This window comes from Antedon mediterranea, chromosome 10 (genome assembly GCF_964355755.1).
Source record: "Antedon mediterranea chromosome 10, ecAntMedi1.1, whole genome shotgun sequence".
NCBI classification, from domain to species: Eukaryota; Metazoa; Echinodermata; class Crinoidea; order Comatulida; family Antedonidae; genus Antedon; species Antedon mediterranea.
Genome location: NC_092679.1, coordinates 1,982,080 through 2,001,661, shown reverse-complemented (window position 1 = coordinate 2,001,661; position 19,582 = coordinate 1,982,080). Strand labels below are relative to the sequence as shown.

Below are 19,582 nucleotides of genomic sequence, written 5' to 3'. Positions count from 1 at the left end.
AGCAAACTGAAATATTAAAGAATATATCCCACCATCCGATGTAAATGTCACCGAGAAATTTATAAGTTTACAGATTATAGAAAGTTTAAAGATATAGAAACTTTAAATGCACACACAAAAGAAATCCATGGATCATTTTTGAAGTTCTGGTGGCTATAACCGTTAAATAACTTTAAACAAACTTAACAAGTGTTTAATGATTGTTTTGAAAGCCAGTTTTAAAATGTTCAGGGTATACACCTGGTCCTTCTTTAGAGAATAGAAGAATAATAGCATGCTACTTTCGCACACACACACACACTGTTATCCAGTGGAGTTTGGTTTTCATAAATGGCTGACTATATTTATATATAGGGATCTTCTGGTTCTCTGGCACCAGCAGTTCCAGTTGCTTAAAAATTTTGTAAACACCTCTTGGCTTCCCTTGGATAAACTGTATGTACACAATGGTAGGCCTACACAATCACACAAATAAATATAAACAAACATATTTAGAAATATTTTACCTTGCGAAGAATGATGCAGCAGCAGATGTACTCAAAGATGCTGCTGTCACCTGGATCTCAGCTGGTGTCATCTGTCCTCTTGGTAAAACTCCATTGCTTACTAACGGCATCAATACCTGTTGGTTGGATATACTCTGTAGCATTGCTATTCTTTCAGGTGGGGGCATGGCAGCCAAACTTTGTGGTACAGGACCTCGACCAAGGGCTAATTCTGCAGCTTTCGATCCATTTGGCATTCCAATGTTATTCTGTGGAGAAACAGAAGATAGTCTTATTAAAATCTAGGAAACAATTGTTATTTAAAATGTAAATCATATTTAAAAAAAACAATGTACCTCTTACTCTAACCCATAACCCATAACCCATAAACACATAGCTATTTGCTTTTCCATGAGTTCATTGAGCACCAACTTCAGAAACAATCAAAACATTAATTCAAATACATTTATTTGGTATTTAAACACTGCTTGTCACAATAGCAATTGTAACTTATAACACTATAAAACATCAAAAAGAACAAGAACAAATTAGTTAGTTTTGACTTGCAATAAAAACAAATATAATGCCATAAATATGTTGCTATGTTTTTACAAGTATTCTGATTTATATAATTCAAACATAAGCTATAACCATAAACACATAGCAATTCCTAGCATTTACTCTACTACTGTATTAACACAATACACTTGCTTTGTTCTCGTAATTGTCACCATAGACTATCTTCATCAAAGTATGCAGCCTATACAGTTGTTCACCAACATCGGCTACTGAAACACATTTTCTGAATTGGTGATAGACAAATCATTTCCTCCTAATGATTGCGGAGAAGTAGATCTTGCGTTCGGATCGTAATTCATTTGGGAATTCCAGGATAAAATGTCAGAATGCTATAGACTATAGAGATTATTACATTTGTTACATCCATCAAGATAGGAAGATTTACAGATAGGAATGGCCGTATGGTGGATTGTGATCATGTAATTTAAATAGAAAAGATTGGAAATAATGTAAAAGGAAGAAAACGTTGCAAATATGTTTTTAAAATATGCAGTAATAATATGCAATTAGTATTATATGTTTTTCAATAAAATTTAATAGGATGAACCTTGCAAGAAAAAAGAATTTTTACTAGTAATTTAAATTTTAACTTTTTGCCACTTTAATTTAAGAGTAGCTCCGGGTATAAAATGTAAAATTGTTTATTATAAAATGCTGTCTGACGAATAATAAATATATTATTTATTTTGTTGCAAAGTTTATATTTATTATTATTAAATAATAACAAAAACACCTTATTATACCTATCCTTTGATGTAAGCAATTATAATCATTGTTATCCATTCAAATTAAAACTAAAGGAACATATGTTATTTGTAGCAAATGTTTACCTCAAATATTACAATTATGTTTTATGATTCATTTAATATTTTAGAATTAGCTTAAGTTAATTCCAACACGAGAGTTGTTTGCGTTCCACATCAATTCAAGAATTCCAAGCAGAGAATGTTATTGCGGGAAAGTAAAAAGAACATACACACTTGGTTATTAGGATAAAAAAGAGAGACGACTTTGGTAAGACAATTAATAATATTGGTTGATTACATATTTAGCTAAAAAGCGTAACATCAAAGGCTCAAACGACAAATGTCTCGCTCCAGTGATCATCAAAATGAGAGAGCAGTGTTTGATTGCGAATAACACACACTGAATTTACAGAATACGCGAATAATATACACTTTTTCTATTAAAAGATATTATATTTTCAAAGCAAAAACACCGCGGCGGTCTGATAAGAACAGTACAGCAATGTTGCAATGTACTTTTTATACTGACTTTTGTGATTTATTTGTTGGAGATTTTCAACCTTGAAAAATTTGCATCTGTTATATGATGTAAGGTTGATTGTGATAATTAAGGGTGTTATATCGCATGCAATCAAAGCATTTATTGGTGTTTTAACTGTCATTGACGTTTTAACTGAACATTAACATGCAAGGCATGTAAACAACCTACTCAACAGTTTAGGAAGGCAATAGAAATAATTATTATAATCATGTTTTGAAATCAAGTTTTGGAAACTATTTATTCATTGAGGGATGGTAGAGAAAAGGAAAAATAGGGGGGAGGGATAAAGAAGGAGGAAGGAAAAAGTAAGAGGAGGGGGAGGGGTAAAGTAAGAGGAGAGGGGAGGGGTAAAGTAAGAGGAGAGGGGAGGGGTAAAGGAAGAGAAGGGGAAGGTATAAAGGAGGAGGGTAAAGGAGGGAAGTAAGAGAGGAGGGGGAATATAATTTATTCTATCCGTTCCTTATTATTATTATTTGCATTTAAACAATAAAATGTACTAATTACATTGTTGATTATTCAATGTATTGTTTACAATCCCCTTCAAGTATCAAATTTAACAAACTTTTCTTTTTTAGAGCCGTATTATGAATACTCATGGAATAGCATCATCAACGTTAATATTGCATAATACTATTATTAAAGTGATTTATTTGCAACAGATTCGTTATTCATAATCATACCAACAACTGTGATTAAACTGAGATTACAAAAGATTTACAACTTAATGGATAAAATGAAGAGAATGGTGCATCATCATCAAATAAGATATTTATACATGATAATTATTTAGGGACCATGTCAAAATTTTTGTACAGTAATTGAACATTAGTAAGTTTGTTGAGGGACAATAATCATACAAACTTCATTGAAAAAAAACTAAAATATGTTACTGCAGTAAAACATGTAGTTTACTGCAGTAACTGCAGTTGAATAGTTTCTTAAGATTGAATAAATTTCTTTAAAATAACATAGACCTCATTCTCACACCTCTACCTCCACCCCACCCCCCTCCCCACAAAAAAACATTCACTGATAAAAAAAGATCAAACACATAATAAAAATGCTGTAAAAACACAATCAATAATGTACCATAATTATAACAGTAAATTACATTAAAAAAAAATCTATTCCTGTTAATTTGGAAAATGCTACCCCTACTACTACTAGTACTACAGCTGTGTTTGTGTTTTAGTTTATCCATATTTATTGTACACATTTGGTATGCATACATACAGCATTGTTTGTTTTAGTACACAGACGGCCCAGCTTGTCTACAATAAGAAACAAAATCTCAATCTAGCACTATCAGTTGCGATAATGTAATTAAAAACATTAAACGTGGCTAAACAGTAACTGATGTGTTATCTTTACTGACTATGATACTGCCAGTTAAGCAAGACATTACTAAGTGTGGGATGTGTGCTCAAGTGTTGGGATATTTAATTACCGGAGGATTTTAGCACGAGTCTTTGTGAAGAATAGCACAGACTTATTTAACACAAGTTAAGCAAATGATATAATTAGAGAATTTATATGAGAACCATTAGACAGAAGAAATGAATGGTTTATACACAAACTATAGTATTGTACAAACATTTTTTTCTGTCTGGACAAATTCAAATTCATATCAAGCCTGTACACAAAAGTTTATAATTTAGAAATTTCTTTTTAACATTTAACTAATTGGATTAAAAACTTGTTACAACACAGTTTTCAAATTTTTTCCAATAATTACAGTAAAACATATGCCTATACAAGTTTTGAATTTAAAAAAATTTCAAATTCGTAACTTTTCATACCACTATTGCAAAATACTTATACATCATAAACAATAGTTCATGTATAATTATAAAAGTAATACATAAAAGGGGATAATAAAATTTCACAGATGTACTTAAAGTAGTCAACTAATGAGAGTGCATTGTACTGTTGCCAATAAAAAAAAAATCTATCCTTTAAATATCCCTACCTGCCAAATATGGAAATTCTGCATTATTATATTCCAGTACAGTAAAACTAATCCTATAGAGTTTCTTGTATTGAACCTACCATGACAACATCTGTGTTGTATATGATTGGATCGTTGAAATACAACTACCTATACCTCTTCCTGGTATTAATCTTGCACATACGTCGATCAGCCTCAAGGCACACAGAATAATAACACAGCCAACACACTCAAGTTTTTGAGCTGATCACCTAGCCTAAAGGGGTTGGTTCTTTTCGCCTGGTTAGGACATGTGCGTTTCATACCTTCATAGTATTCAATACATCCCCCTGGGCTACTTGTATTATATTGATACACGCAGGATCAGTAGACTCACGTTGACGGTAGGTAGAGCTTGTCAACTTCAACACGATCGTCCATCTGAGAATTTTATTTTGGCTAACTATCAGAACCAAAGGTATAATAAAATTATACCATAATCTCCAAATTGGGAATTACTGTGTGTGATAATTAGTTTATAACTCAAATTTCTTGCATTTAGGAAACGAATAATAAAAGTACGAAGCCACAGCCTGCCGCAAAGAGCTAATAAAACTAATCATACTGCCTCTGTATATGAACCTTTAACAAAGTTACTCCTCGAAATAATTCCTCTCTTTAAATACTTTTTTTCTGTATGTACTAAACATTAAGGGGACTATATAATTTATAATTGTAAAAAAAAAAACCCATAAATAGTTTATTTAATTAAAAACTTGTGGTATGCGCGATACGTAAAAAACTCATTATTCATTTCGGTTTTAAATTACTGGAACTAGAAATAGTGTCAAAATGTTTGTATTCACTCTGAAAACGGTAAATGATATTGGATCTTTTCTATTTTACCTCCTACACAGTTTAATTGTAATAAAATGGGTTAGAAAAGGCTAAGAATTGAGTAATTACAGCGAGAAAAGTCATAAAGAAAATTGCTGATACATACAATTCATGACAGGTTCCACATCATTGAACCAACGTAAATCAAAAGGTTCTCCAATTCGTCTGTTTTTATCGCATAGAAGTAAACTCTCAAAATAATTAATTCCTCGCTTATCGGCACCCAGTTAATGAGCGTAACGGAAATATCATCTATATAAAAAGCGTTAAAATGTAACTTTACGTTCGCAGACTGAAATATAAACCGAAAGGTGAACGACACAAGGACTGATAATCTAAAGAGTTTCGTATCTGTAAATACGGCAATAATAGACAGTAAATTGACTGGGATCTTAAGTTACATCTGCTATACAATAGATTCAGTAAATACGGTTTGTAAATCAATTGAAAAATAACACCAGCAATCAATAAGTACGACTTAAGAGATACTAAGTCTCATCTATTTACGGTAGTATTATATCAACAAAATGACGATAGAAATAGTCTTTACAGATAATCGTCGTGAATTTTAATTCCAAACAATGTTAATTGTATTTATTTATTCTTTTCCATGAGTGTCTACTTGTATGACCTATTTTAAAACGTAAAGGTTATCGTTTCAACAGACCATTGTGACTTGAATAGGGCTCTCATATTACATTCGTCCTAAACGTAGGAATTGTCTTCTTTCTGTATATTTATCCTGAAGTGGCGTACAGTAGATGTACAAATTACGAATACCGACACTCATGACTTTTGAATACAAAAGAATACCTGTACAAAGTTACAATAGATAGAATACCGCTTTGCTTTTATAGGCATACCTTAACTGTAACAGTACCTTAACTGTAACAGTACCTTAACTGTAACAGTACCTCTACATTCAAACTAATACTATATTCTCCCACTGCAGCTTCCATCCTATTTTAGAATTTGTCGGTGTCTTTTTTTAATCATGCATTATTAACCACTTTCCAATGCTAATATAAAATTTAAATAATATTATAAAAGCAATGTAAAAACAAAGGTATTATTGCCAGCACATTAATGCAATGTACTCTAGGTCATGAACTCATAATGATCCCGTGGAAAGCTGACAAGAATTATTAATAATGGTATGTACTCTTGTAATGCGGTTTTATACAATAGAAGTTGCTTTTAGGAGCGTCATTAAGCTCAGAATTCAACTGGTAGTCTTATACAGTCATTTGACGATTCTTACTAGTTATTTTGGAAAAATCTGCTCATCATATTGTAGAATAAAGTCAAATAGTGCACCGTCTTTCAGATGGAACATTTAGATGAAGGTCAACTTACAAATGTACAGTCCTATCAGTAGTAACAGTGGAGGAAGTCATTCAAACTGTTGTTTTAAATGTTTAAAGTGCTAATCATGCTTTTTATCTTTTGCATTGTTTTTTTCAGGGAGAATTTTTTAAGCGGGATCCCGCTTATTAATTAATAACCGTATGTTAGCCTGTATCAGAGAATTTGTTTACCTGGCGTAGAGTAAGACTTATCAGCTGGTAATTTTTTTTTTTTTGAATTAATTCTCAAGATTTATTTGAAGAATAATACAACAGAAAGAGAATTGTTTGCTGAAAGGTAAACTTGTGAATTGGCCTAATCATCAGTCAATACTTAACATCCAAGTAATACAAATACAAACACTAGATAACTCAACAGTTGACATCTTCACTGACCAATGACCATTGAATTGGCATTACTAGGGGTCATTGTCCACTTGTCAATCGAAGTGACTGACAGATCTTATGTCCATACATTGCTTTCAACAGATGAGGCTACTCCCAAGCAAGTTAAAAATCTAGTTCCACATAATTCTTTTAACGTAATCGTTATGGCGTTTGATGTAAACGACTTGAAGGACCTTTTAAAGCACATTTTCAGTCAGATCTTTCATTTTGCATTTCATTTTCAAATTAAGGCTATAAATAAACATCCAGCTGAATATCTATACTTGTTTCCAACTATTAGTGTCTTTGTCTAAGGTTACAACCCCAAATATATTCTCCTCAACAAAGCATAACTTTTAGAAGAATGCCAATGCTAAAACATTTTTTTGCAAAAAAAACCTGAAGTAAGCCTAGTGTACAACCAATAGCGCTAAAATCATCGTACATAAACACATTTAGCATGGAGTAACCTACACCTACCAGGATAGGAACTATATCCGTGTCCTAATTGGCAAGGCTAAAACTACCATCTAATATCGTCGCTGGAAATTGTATTTCACTGGTAATGCATTCACCGCATTTGGAAATTAGAGCAACCAACTTGGCAGAGATGTTTTGAGTTACACCCAGAATCGTAAAAACATTAATTTATTCACAGATGTATAGAGAAACATCAAGGGTGAGCGGAAAATCAGTACAATAAAGCTAGAAAGAGGCTTCTTAGGTGGCTGGGAATATCAGCAAATGGAGGCTCCTTACAGTAGAGTGGGAGGGTTCATCGGGGTTCTTGGGATAGGGGGATTGGTGGCTTCTTAGGTGACTGGGATTGTCAGCGAATGGAGGGTAAGAGGCTGTTTACAGTAGGGTGGGAGGGTTGGTCGGGGTTCTTTGGGTAGAGGGATTGGTGGTTTCTTGGAGTGGAAAGGTGGGTGTAATGGTAGCTGGATTCAGTGAAATTAATTAAAAAAATACTACAGATAATTTGAATGAATGACTGAATTGTCTGATGATGGAATGTTTGTCTGTTCTGCAACAACCAGTCTTTATTTCAGGAACAGGCAGATTTTGCATTTAAATTCTTCAATCAAGTTTCTGATAAATGTTTAAATTGTAAAATTAATGAGCTTTTTTCTAAGTATTATCACAAAGAAATGAACTACTGTACACCACACACAATGGTAATAACATTTATTTTAGGTATTACTAAAAAAAAAACACTTTAGAATCCAAATTCAAAGTATAAATAGACCATTTTTTTTGTGTTACACATTTTATTATACTAATAAATTAAATTGGTGGATACTGAAAAAATTTTGAACAGATTGTAGTTTACCTTGGTTTTTAGCATAAACCAAAGTTTGTCTGGTTAGTCTCCAACACACAGGCCGCTAATGAATTCAATTTGCAAAGATTCGTAAAGGTATTTACGCTGATAGTTTTAACAGAAAAAGTAAAAGAGTTGAACAGTACCGGTTAAAACCTCGTGAAATTCCAACGCCACTAGGTAACAAATTACACACATAGGATGTGAAGTGTGCACTGATGAATTTCGGACCCTTTGATGTACCGTGAAGTCATTCAACAAAAATTAACAGCAATGATGCGTGATGTAATATAGTAAGTGTTAAGGGTGGGCGCATACTCAAAACACACACATTCAATATGCTTATAAGGGGGGGAAAATGAATCAGAATTTGCTGAAATTAATTGAAAAAAAATATGTAGGTCATATGTATATTGAATTATTGAATGCATAAACCAAACGAAATTAATTTTGATTTAACAATGAAATAGTGATTGTTTATTAGGCTATTTGGTTTTAATCTTATTTAATCCTGTTTAAGCTCCCTCTGAGCTATAGAATAAATAATTAGAAAAGTGTGCATGGTTGAATTTTATGTTAAAATAATTTAAGTACAGAATTACAGAATCATGATTCATCCTCCAAGTACTGACCAGTAGGGACCTAGATTTTAGTATTATTCTTATTACTGTAATATCATCAGGTCAAATTTGAGAAATTGGGCTAATCTGGACTTTACCTCTATATTATTTAGAATAAATTAATTTATTGAAATTCAATAAATTAAAAAAACAGACTGAAATATAAATAATAAAACAAATAAAATCAGCATAAATATTAAATATTTCTTTATGATGTAGATCAATTTCTAATTTAAATCCAGACCTAGTGCCAGGGTTGTAAACTCATACACAACTCTTTCAACTCCACTCCCTAAGCCTCAAATGAGACTTAGTTTATAAGCATGCTAAATTATTAAATAGTTTAGCCATCCTAGTTAATAGCTGTCTGTTGGATGCATAAGAAAAAAAAAATTTCTGTTCATGAATATTAGCTTTTTGTTTTGTTTGCAGTTTATATTGAGTTTATTCTTCAGGGATTTTATTAAATTAATGTTGCAATAACTCGATATTAATGATGGTATTATTGAAGTACATAGATCTACTTTTGCAGTGTTGTTGTATTGCACAGTAAGACAGAGATTTAAAATAGTTTTTCATTATATTATTTTGAAAGGCAAATACATCTACCTAACCCCTAAATAATCAAGCTTCATAAAAAATTATGGTAGGTATTTTGTTCGGAACACTTGTTCACAAGATCGAACTGTCGAACCTTAGTTGAAAATGCCATACACCTCAACAAGCAAAACTAACAAATCTAATTAAAATATGGTTAGGCCTAATTTATACGATGTAATAGATAAATGAATGCACCAACCAAGTAAACATCAGCATACAGATTTGTATAAATATCCATGATTAATTGTTACAAAAGTGTCTAAGTTTACGAATGTTGATTGTCCACCAGCCGCAGGGGCTACTTTGCTGAACTAAATAACACCACAGCACTTTTTGATAGTGCCTTAGATAGGTCTTGTCCACAATAGTTGCTGAACACTAAAATGATTATTGCAAAGGTTTCTCCCCTCAGAACATCAACGCATCAGGCATAACACATGGTATAGTCTGCTAATAATATTGATAGTCTGCTACTACAGTATCAGTTGTGTGTTCATTAAGAGAGCAGTACATTAACTCTGCTAGATCTCAAATAATATTGATGATGCACAGAAGAGGGCTCCCTCTAAGTGATAACATCAAGTAGATAGTTTATTGTTCATGCACTGGAATAATCGGTTTATAAAGCTAAACAAGAGCTTTGAATCAATCCATTTATTAAATGGGGAAGATTACTTAAAAAGATAAACTAAACATTAATTAATACAACAACAGTGAACAAGAAGTTACTTATTTATAATGTAGTATAAGATGTTTAAAAGTTGCGAAGTCTTGTTTTATTAACCTACTTATCCAAATTAATTCAATTTAACTAGATAGAAGCATGTTTGGAAGTTTTTAATTACACCTTTTGAAGAATAGAAAAGCCTAAAGTTTTCTCAGCTTAGTGACACCTACATATATCATATTAATGAAACACAACAAAGAGACTTATGATATTAAAAGAAAACAATAATTAAAAATAGAAAATACAAACAAAAAACCAAAGTTTATTAGTTAAAATGATATATGTAAAGTACTTTACTGTAGAGATTATGTGTTTAAATTATAATTTTATTGTGTCCATTCAAATTTAGATGTCCTACAGAACTAGTCTATAATTTCTAAAAGAAATCAAAAATGTGTATAGTATGTGAAGGGATATTGAGCATCAGATAAGGGTCAGACTTGAGTTGAATCAACTTATGTTAATTGAGTATGAGTAATACACCATGATACAAACAATAGTTTAAAGAAACAATGACAATAAGAGATACAATGGCTTCTTTGCGCCTTGCCGCCGCATGTTCAACTTCAATTGCCTCACTTGCAAAGTTTAATCCTATTATTGGCTTTTACCTGTATTGTCTATGTAATGGTTCTTATAAAGTAGTTATCTTCCAAAAGAAGTTAATGGATTTTGAAATGAATAGAGGCAATGTGTTTAATTTTAAAGGTATAACAATCAATTTACTTTCCTTTAGAAATTAAACGTGATTAGTTTCTAAGATTTCTAAGTAAAGTTACAAGACACTTTGTTTTCTTTTTTCCATGACATGGTTCAATCTCAAGAATATGTACACATTTTAAAAACCAGAAAGGTCCACAAATCATACAGTGCTTTAAATAAAAATTAAAAATACACTCATTTGTTATTAATTATACAATTTAATTATAAGTGTTGTTTCATTTCAGACAGAAATTATATACATTTAATAATTTATTATCTCAAAATTTACTTAAATTGTTTTATAAAGTTTGAGTAGTTAGGTTCTCAAACAAGTTTTCGATACACCTCTGTTTCTCTCGTTAAGCTCAACAAAATTAAAGAGCTGTTCTGATTGGCAGTAATGAGCAGCATAAGTAACCATCTTGTTTAAATTTCTGACTTAATATTAACCAATCAGATTACTTAGTGTACAAGGACTCGGTGTTAATTTAAAGGTACCAAAACAGCTGGATAAAACCAACAGTCTTAATATATGATTTATAATACTGAGTTTAACTATTTTCCTTGCTAAAACTTTTAAAAACATGTTTTCGTCTTATTGAAAAATAGCACATGCCTTATTGAATGTTAAGTAAGGTGAAGTAATTGATTCAAAATTTGGAAACCTTTTCCAAAAAATATTTGTACCAAAAAAAAAATGTTATAATTAAAATTATCTTTTAATTCATCTAACTCTATGTTATTTGAATTGTCTTTCACACATTTGTTAAATGTTATGTTAGGCAATAATTACCTCCGCCAAGGAGGTTATGTTTTCACCCCTGTATGTGTGCGTGTGTGTGTTGGTGTGTGTGTGTTTGTGTGTGTGTCTGTGAACAGCCTGGAGGCCACAGTTTTTATCCGATTCTAACCAAATTTGGACACAATGATCTATGCCAAAAAAGCTCTGACGAGTTCGAATTTGAGGGGGAAAGGTCATAGGTCAAGGTCACAACTAACAAAAAACAAATTTACTGCCTAGAGACCACAGTTTGGATCCGATTCTCAACTTAGCCACAATGATCAATGACACATCATATAATTATGGTTAAATTTTGAAGGGTCAGGGTCAAATATCAAGGTCCACAAAAAACAAAAAAAAAATTAAAAAAAAAAAACCTCAGTGGGGCTTGAACCAGCGATCTCAACTGTGAGAGGCTGGATACATAACCATTACACCACACTGTCATCCACAACTTTGTAGTGTGCAGTTAACATATTTACACTTAGAACTAATAAAAAAAAATGTAAAAAAAAAATTATCCAGGGGGCATTTTATGTAGGGGAATTTTACAGTAGGCGGAGGTTTGTACTCTCGGAGTACCCTCTAGTTCTTAATGTTATTAAGATGTTGTTTATGTAAAATCTTTTGACATTGACCCAATTATTTCTAGACACTACCAAAAAACAACCAATTAAACATACCTTTCTAGCAGATCTATTATGAGGTTCAAATTCATAATTTCTGATCCTCATTTTAACTGTAGAAGGACTCATAATCAGAGCATCATGTTGTTGATCAATCTTATCCCCTTAGTCTTATCCACAAATCTGTCAAAATACTTCCAAATGTGTGCGGTAGACTACCTTTAATTTAATTTCTGAAAACTAACTCAAATTGTTTAAAGCACAGTGAACAAGTGCATGCTGTAGAAACTCCAAAGACAAGTTAATTAGGTTTCTCTGTAAATCTCAAGCGTTACCTAATCCTTTGACCTAATCCTGAGGATTAGGCCACTGATGCGTACAGGATGCGCCTTCCACCTTTGGAGATGAGGTATTAATCCCATTGGTGCAAAGCTCACACCTTACTTTATTCTTGTTGGATTTTTCCATTGTTAATGTCTTAATAAATTGACTTTGTTATAATGGATTGAATTCACTGTACAAACTATGACAAAATTAGGAAAATTTAAAGTTAGTTTTCAACAAATGTTAAATGTATTAACAATTAACAATTAGTATTAACAAGGCCATATAGATGGCTGCAGTCGCGTGCTTAGTGTTTACCGACCGACCGACCAACCTACCAACTGACCGAAATGACTGAACATGTTTAAAAATGTTGAAATGTTTAAAAACAGTTATATTTTTTAATTTACACGTGCGTAGCCTGTCACTTTTGACGAGCTCGTATAACGTAATTTCGAGTTGAAAAGTAAGTCAAGAAAACAGAAATCGGGCAAAAAGAGTGCGCAATAACAATTAACGCGCAGTGCGCGCGCAAAAATCTGCGCACTCATGGCAATTTTGTAAACGCTTAAAATTGACTGAAACGTACTCTTATTTCATCGAAAATAAATTTTGAAAATTTTAAGCGCGCGTACGCATGCGTTACATGCGCTACGCACGTAATTGTATTGCTATATGATGATTTATGCCCTGAAATTTATAAGTACCAAATTTTATTTAATTGTGATTCATGGTTGTGAAGATATGATTACAAACTTGATTTCGTTAAATCGTGTGTAGACCGTGTAATTTTTTATTGCGCACCGTGAAAACATAACCACATCGATTCCTGGCCATAAGGAATATACTGTGAAAAATTGACTTAGTTAGATTAAACTGATATCAAGATAAGGTCAGAAAGCGATAAAACGCATAGTGATACCGGACCGACAGACTGACAGACCGACAGACAGACCGACCGACCGACATAGTGAACTATAGAGTCGCTTCCACGCGACTAAAAAGATAAAAGATGATAAGATGTTTTCAAGATATTTTTTTACCTAAACATTAGGAAAATCTGAAAAAACTTGATTATCAAATTAAGCAAAAAAGAAAAGAAACTATTCAATCAGAAATGTTCTTCTCAAGTTCAACACATTTTTTTTTTCGACAGGAAGATTAGAAATCTCTTTCTTTTCATATTTTTAGCCTAACAGGAAATAAGAAAATTTATACCAATAGAGAAGGAAATAATAAATAAGTTAATTCATTTAATTGGAATTATTCTTTCTTTTTCTCAGATTAAGACGATAATTACAGGAAGATAAAAGTACAAGCTTTTCCTTTTACTAGTAGCAACTTAGCACGTAGCAGTCCCCAACTTAAACAAGACCGGAAGGAGGGCACATCAATGAACTGTTCACAACCCCAAGACCTCTAGAAGACCCCCACCTGGAAATCAACAAAGTAGCAGTTACCCTGCCGAAAATAAAGGATCTTTGACGGAGGATAATAAAAGATTCAACTTTAAATAATCAGTACTTCCTTAAGTTACTAATTTAACATGTTTCTGTCGTGAAAGAACAATATCCACCATGTGTTTCTAATCATTTGAGACTTTTTACTTCCAAGCTCTTAGAAAATTCTTTCTACTGACATATTTATTAAGAGATTTCTACTATTAAACTTAACCATACATAATGGGATAGAAAATAGTCTTGTTGTAATCGTAAAGTTAAGTAAAGTAGATAAAAGTAGTCGTTAAATCTTAGGTGGAATTTCAGTTTCTATCTAATCTTCATTCTTGAAACCACTAAAATAACAAGTATGCATGAATGGCTTGATGGTTGGCAATGGGTTTGAGTGATAAAAATAAAGCGTCTCTTTGAAACTAGTAAAAAAAAAGTCTCAAACTAAATTAAATAAATGGCATTTCTCGTCTTCAACAACCTTCAACGACCTTAAATTCAGAAAGCTTTTCTAATTTGTCAAGCTTTTATGGAAATGACTGTTTATTTAGAAATACCTTTAACGTTATTACTAACAATAGACGTTCTTTAGAAATTATAATAGAATTACATTTCAAACTTGTGGCAAAATTTAAAACATCCTTTAATTTTAGTTCATGATTTAAAATTAGGCTGACAAAACAAGCCGGCTAAACCCTCAATGTTCTTACCAGATTTCCTTCCCAAAAATATCTTTAGATCAATCAAACTGTATAAATCATGTTTTCTTTAGTACATATTTAATACCCAATAGAGTTTAGCATCAATGTTAACGGTACAAGCATTGGCTCAATTATGTCAAATTCAATAAAAAATGCGGCATTTCCTAAACATAACTAACTTGAAGCGCTCAAAGGAATGGTGTCACTAGCTTAAATGAATTAGCCTTCTGCGTTACAGTTGTAAATATCACATTGTCACATGTTTTCAGTAATTCCAGACATTTTGCTTTAACAAGTTTAATGTAGGACTCAAACCTGCAATACAGTTTCTTGGGTGCAGAGGAACTAAAGTGGTGGCAGCAGAGGTAGAGGAGTTATTTCTAGGCCCCTTCCCCTCCTGGGAAAAGCAAGTGCTTTCCGTCGGGAAGCAGGCCTCATTTAGTCAGCATTTCTAGGAACCATGAATTGTATCATGATTGCCCTCGAGCATTTAAAGACACCTTCCCTACAATTTGTGACCTTTTGTAAAAATAATACATATTATTACTTTAAAAACATTAAACCAGGTCATTCCTTGTCTTAAATATACGTTTTATGGTAAATTATGATAAAAAGTGAGAAACAATGCACTACCTAAGTAGCTCGCGGCGAATGACCTCTCGTGTACGGTCTTTAGGCCTAGCCTAGCTAGGCTTAGTTTTGTAGGCCTAGCTGGTAAACATCGGTAACGTACGAACATTGTACGCTAGCTATATCTATTGGGATTCATAATGGGCCGCTATCATTATTAGAATCAACTTATTTTTCACATTTTTAACCATTTAAAGACGAAAAAAGTTATCCCAATGGGACCATATAGTATTATTTTTACATTAATTTAGTTAGTGATCTTAAATTAGATCTATAAAACGTAGGGAAGGTGTCTTTAAAGAAAGTTTTTTTTCTTTTAAAGCTTATACAAATCAAATCTCACAAAAAGCTTCATGCATCAAAAAACAAGAAAAAAGTAGGTCACTTAAAAAAGTTGTGCTAAAGTTGTGCTGTAATTTATTTGTCTTTTATTATATGGAAAAGAAAACAAACTATTATTTTTTTTAAATCATCAATAGCCTCTTTTAATTTTGATGAAAAAAACATCATGAAAAAAATAACAAACATGTTTATATAATTAATTAATTGCTATAATACTGGCACAATTCACAGATCAAAATGTGATCTTTAAGAATCAATTTGATGAGTTATTTTCAATTAGAAATTATTACGGCCTTGAAGGCGTAATCTTGGGCGTTGAGGTTAAGCAATGTTTACTGCAATCCATAACTTTAAATGCGTAATGCTGGAACAATGGCAATAACTAGTACGATTGTTGGGAAGAAAGACAACCATAAGAGACCTATAAACGACTATTGTTGAGAAGAAGACTCTTTCTAATGCTTGATATGTACAAGATTATGGAAGTGACAGGATGATGATTATCTCAACAAACCGATCAGCATCGATGCATTTGCTTCTGATACAAACTTTTAGAGTAAAAAGTAAATGTTTAGAAGAAAATAAAAAAAAAAAAGAATTTATATAATTATCATGTATGGTTACTAACACCACATTTGTGTAAATGTAAATGTTTAGAAGATCAAAAAAAGTTGAAAAAGAAACAGCACAATGGCTATATCATTTTTATGTATAGCTACTAACACCACAGTAATTACCTCCGCCAAGGAGGTTATGTTTTCACCCCTGTATGTTTGTGTGTGTGTGTGTTTGTGGGGGTGTTTGTGTGTGTGTCTGTGAACAGCCTGGAGGCCACAGTTTTTATCCGATTCTCACCAAATTTGGACACAATGATCTATGCCCCAAAAGCTTGGACGAGTTCGAATTTGAGGGGGAAAGGTCATAGGTCAAGGTCACAACTAACAAAAAACTGTTTTACTGCATAGAGACCACAGTTTTTATCCGATTCTCACCAAACTTAGCCACAATGATCAATGACACATCATATAATTGTGGTTAAATTTTGAAGGGTCAGGGTCAAAGATCAAGGTCCACAAAAAACTATAAAAAAAAAAATAAAAAACTAATAATAAAAAAAAAAAAAAACCTCAGTGGGACTTGAACCAGCGATCTCAACTGTGAGAGGCTGGATACATAACCATTACACCACACTGTCATCCACAACTTTGTAGTGTGCAGTTAACATATTTACACTTAGAACTAATAAAAAAAAATGTGAAAAAAAATATATTCAGGGGGCATTTTATGTAGGGGAATTTTACAGTAGGCGGAGGTTTGTACTCTCGGAGTACCCTCTAGTTTGTTAATACTTTTACATGGTTATAAGCCTAAAATTAGGGGCAGGCTTATTATATACCAGATGTATTACATTGAAGGAAGTGTAAACTTTGGGTCTTACCTGCTGTCTTTGGGCGATCAATGCAGCCAATTGTGCTTTACTATGATTTCCAGGAAAATTCTCTTCCAGGTATTTCTTTGTTTGTTCTTTAACAACCGGCGACGCCCCTTTAAGATTGGGATAGCCTCGTCCCTGTCTAACTTGTCTATGGTATTTTGAGTCTTTTTCGCCACCTTGTTGGCTGTATACATAACGTTGTAGAGACGCTAAATCGCGTGATCCAGTTAGAGTTGGTGGTGGTTTGCCTGGCATGGGGTCTTTTTTAACTTGCGTTGATTCGAGTGACTGGACCATGGAGACTGCTTCGTGCTTGAGTTGCGCGGAGGACGTGGTGCAAACGGTACATTGATCTTTCATCCAGTTTTGTTTTAAATGTTTTGGCACTTGTAATCTTTCACAGAAAGCTGCGGGATCCTGTAAAAATGAACAATATCACTATCAATCTTAAAAATTATTTAATTTTAAAAATGACAAAAATCATAACCAATAACAAACTTTTATTGAAATTAAAAGCTAAATAAAATTATTACAACTAACAATTTTTAGTTGGCATAGCGGTTTGCATAACCAAAAAACGTAACTTTAAATAATAAATAATAGAACATCAAAAGTTTGGAAGAGAAATTACCGTATACATCATAAGAACTATATTACGATTAAATTACAGTATAACAATTTGTTAAAATATTTAAATTAAAATGCTTTTATAAAATTATCATTAAAAAAAGAAAATTATGTTGCAAAGTCTTCTTTGTTCATTTTTATTAAATGTTCCAATTTTAAAATTAAATTAAAAAGCGGCACCATTGAAAAATTATCATTATCGCAAAATTAATTTCTTTGTTCAAGGTGTACTATCATGTTTCAAGTTTCTTTGATGAACATTTTGTTATCACTCTATGAATTGATATTTTTTATGGATTTTAAATAATACTTTGCATACTTTAACAAATTCAAATGTTGCAATAAAAGTATTTTATCGTATTCCTATATTATATATGAATATAGATCTCAACTTTCGCACTCTCGTTTCGTACAACCTATATTTTTGCACATTTACTTCCCCACTACCGTTTTTTTTATCAGGATATAACTATCTTAATCCAAAGATTAAATATGTCTCTACCAACTTTTTACCCCGAGCTATAGATAGGTTGCTATTTTCATTACAACGTTTCTTTACAAAATCACTTTCTTTGTTTTGTTGGTCCTTTTTGTTTACACTATCAAACTTCATGTGACAAAAAAATGTAATGTGCCCATATATGGCAATATCACTATCATATTTGGGCATATCACACTTTTTTTTGTCAAATTAGTTTGATGTGTAGACAGAGCCTAACATTCCGAATAGTAAGAATTCTATATATAAAAAGTCCTAAATCTCTAAGGAAAAAAAATCCCTTTTTTTAATGGATTGCATCTAAAGACAAAGAAATTCCATAATTAATACATTGGGTACGATGAACGCCTTATTTTTTTTTCGCCCACGGCTCCTTTCAATCATATTTCTGCCTGTCCATCAACCATGTCCTTGGAACTACATTTGAACACTAATGTTTTACTAATGACACGTTTTAAATAATTAATTAAAACTGATATTACAGGAATTACGGATTTATCCAAGTCTACTATGTAAAAAGTCAAACTTGTGCTGCAAGAAGTCAGTTATTTTTTTACAAAGCCTTATTAAATAAAATACAACAGGAACGTCCACAGTAAACCTAAATTAAGAATTTATCTGTAAATTATCACAAATTTACAAATAAAGTATCAACAAAACAATAAAAAAATAATTGTTAAGCATTGTGGATCAACAAAATAATCATAATTATGCAATAAATTTATGACTTTTGGTGGACACATTTTTTTGCGTCTTTTTAAAAATGATTAAGATAATGATCATTCTCCTCTCGATTCTTTTAAAATAAAATTTAAAAACTTATTTGTTATGGAAAAATTCAGTGTACAATGCGCCTCTTATTAAAAAAAAATTGAAATAAGTTATTCTCCATGGTACATTTACAAATGTTTGATTTTTATCCTTTTTTATTAAGGTCAGTGGAAATTAGTTACTGCAGTACAATAGTAGTACTGCAGTACAATAGTAGTATATTGCTGTTTCGATACCATCCAAAATGCTATTGTTGGCCACACACAAAGCTCATCTTCAAAATAGATATCAATATTCTATATTACCCCTAAATAAGACAGCCGCTTAGCCATACAGGAACAATTCACATCCAACAATAGATATTAAGCAAGGGTAGCCATGACTGTACTTTTTAACATATTAACACATGGACAATTTCTTAATTATATCAATGATTTCCTGAAGTAGTGGAGCTGCTGTAGCTTGGTGGTTAACATACTTGCCTTCTTATTCCAAGGACCAGGGTTCAAGTTTG

General features: G+C 32.1%; 1 protein-coding gene across 4 annotated transcripts in view; it reads right to left on the bottom strand.

Annotated features, from left to right (window-relative positions):
* LOC140060893 (uncharacterized) overlaps window positions 1-19,582 on the bottom strand; it is a 119,793-nt gene that overhangs the window by 47,124 nt on the left and 53,087 nt on the right. For 3 of the 4 annotated variants that reach the window (XR_011847379.1, XM_072107255.1, XM_072107256.1), the window contains exons 2-3: window positions 17,175-17,588; window positions 507-754 (exon numbers count right to left, since the gene is read on the bottom strand). Coding sequence is in view for 3 of the 4 variants with exons in the window: in XM_072107255.1 (XP_071963356.1) it covers window positions 507-754; window positions 17,175-17,588 (662 nt within the window). In the remaining variant the exon portion in view is untranslated. Of the gene's footprint in view, window positions 1-506; window positions 755-9,651; window positions 9,800-17,174; window positions 17,589-19,582 lie in introns of those variants that run through there. The other variant, XM_072107257.1, reaches the window with a different exon arrangement.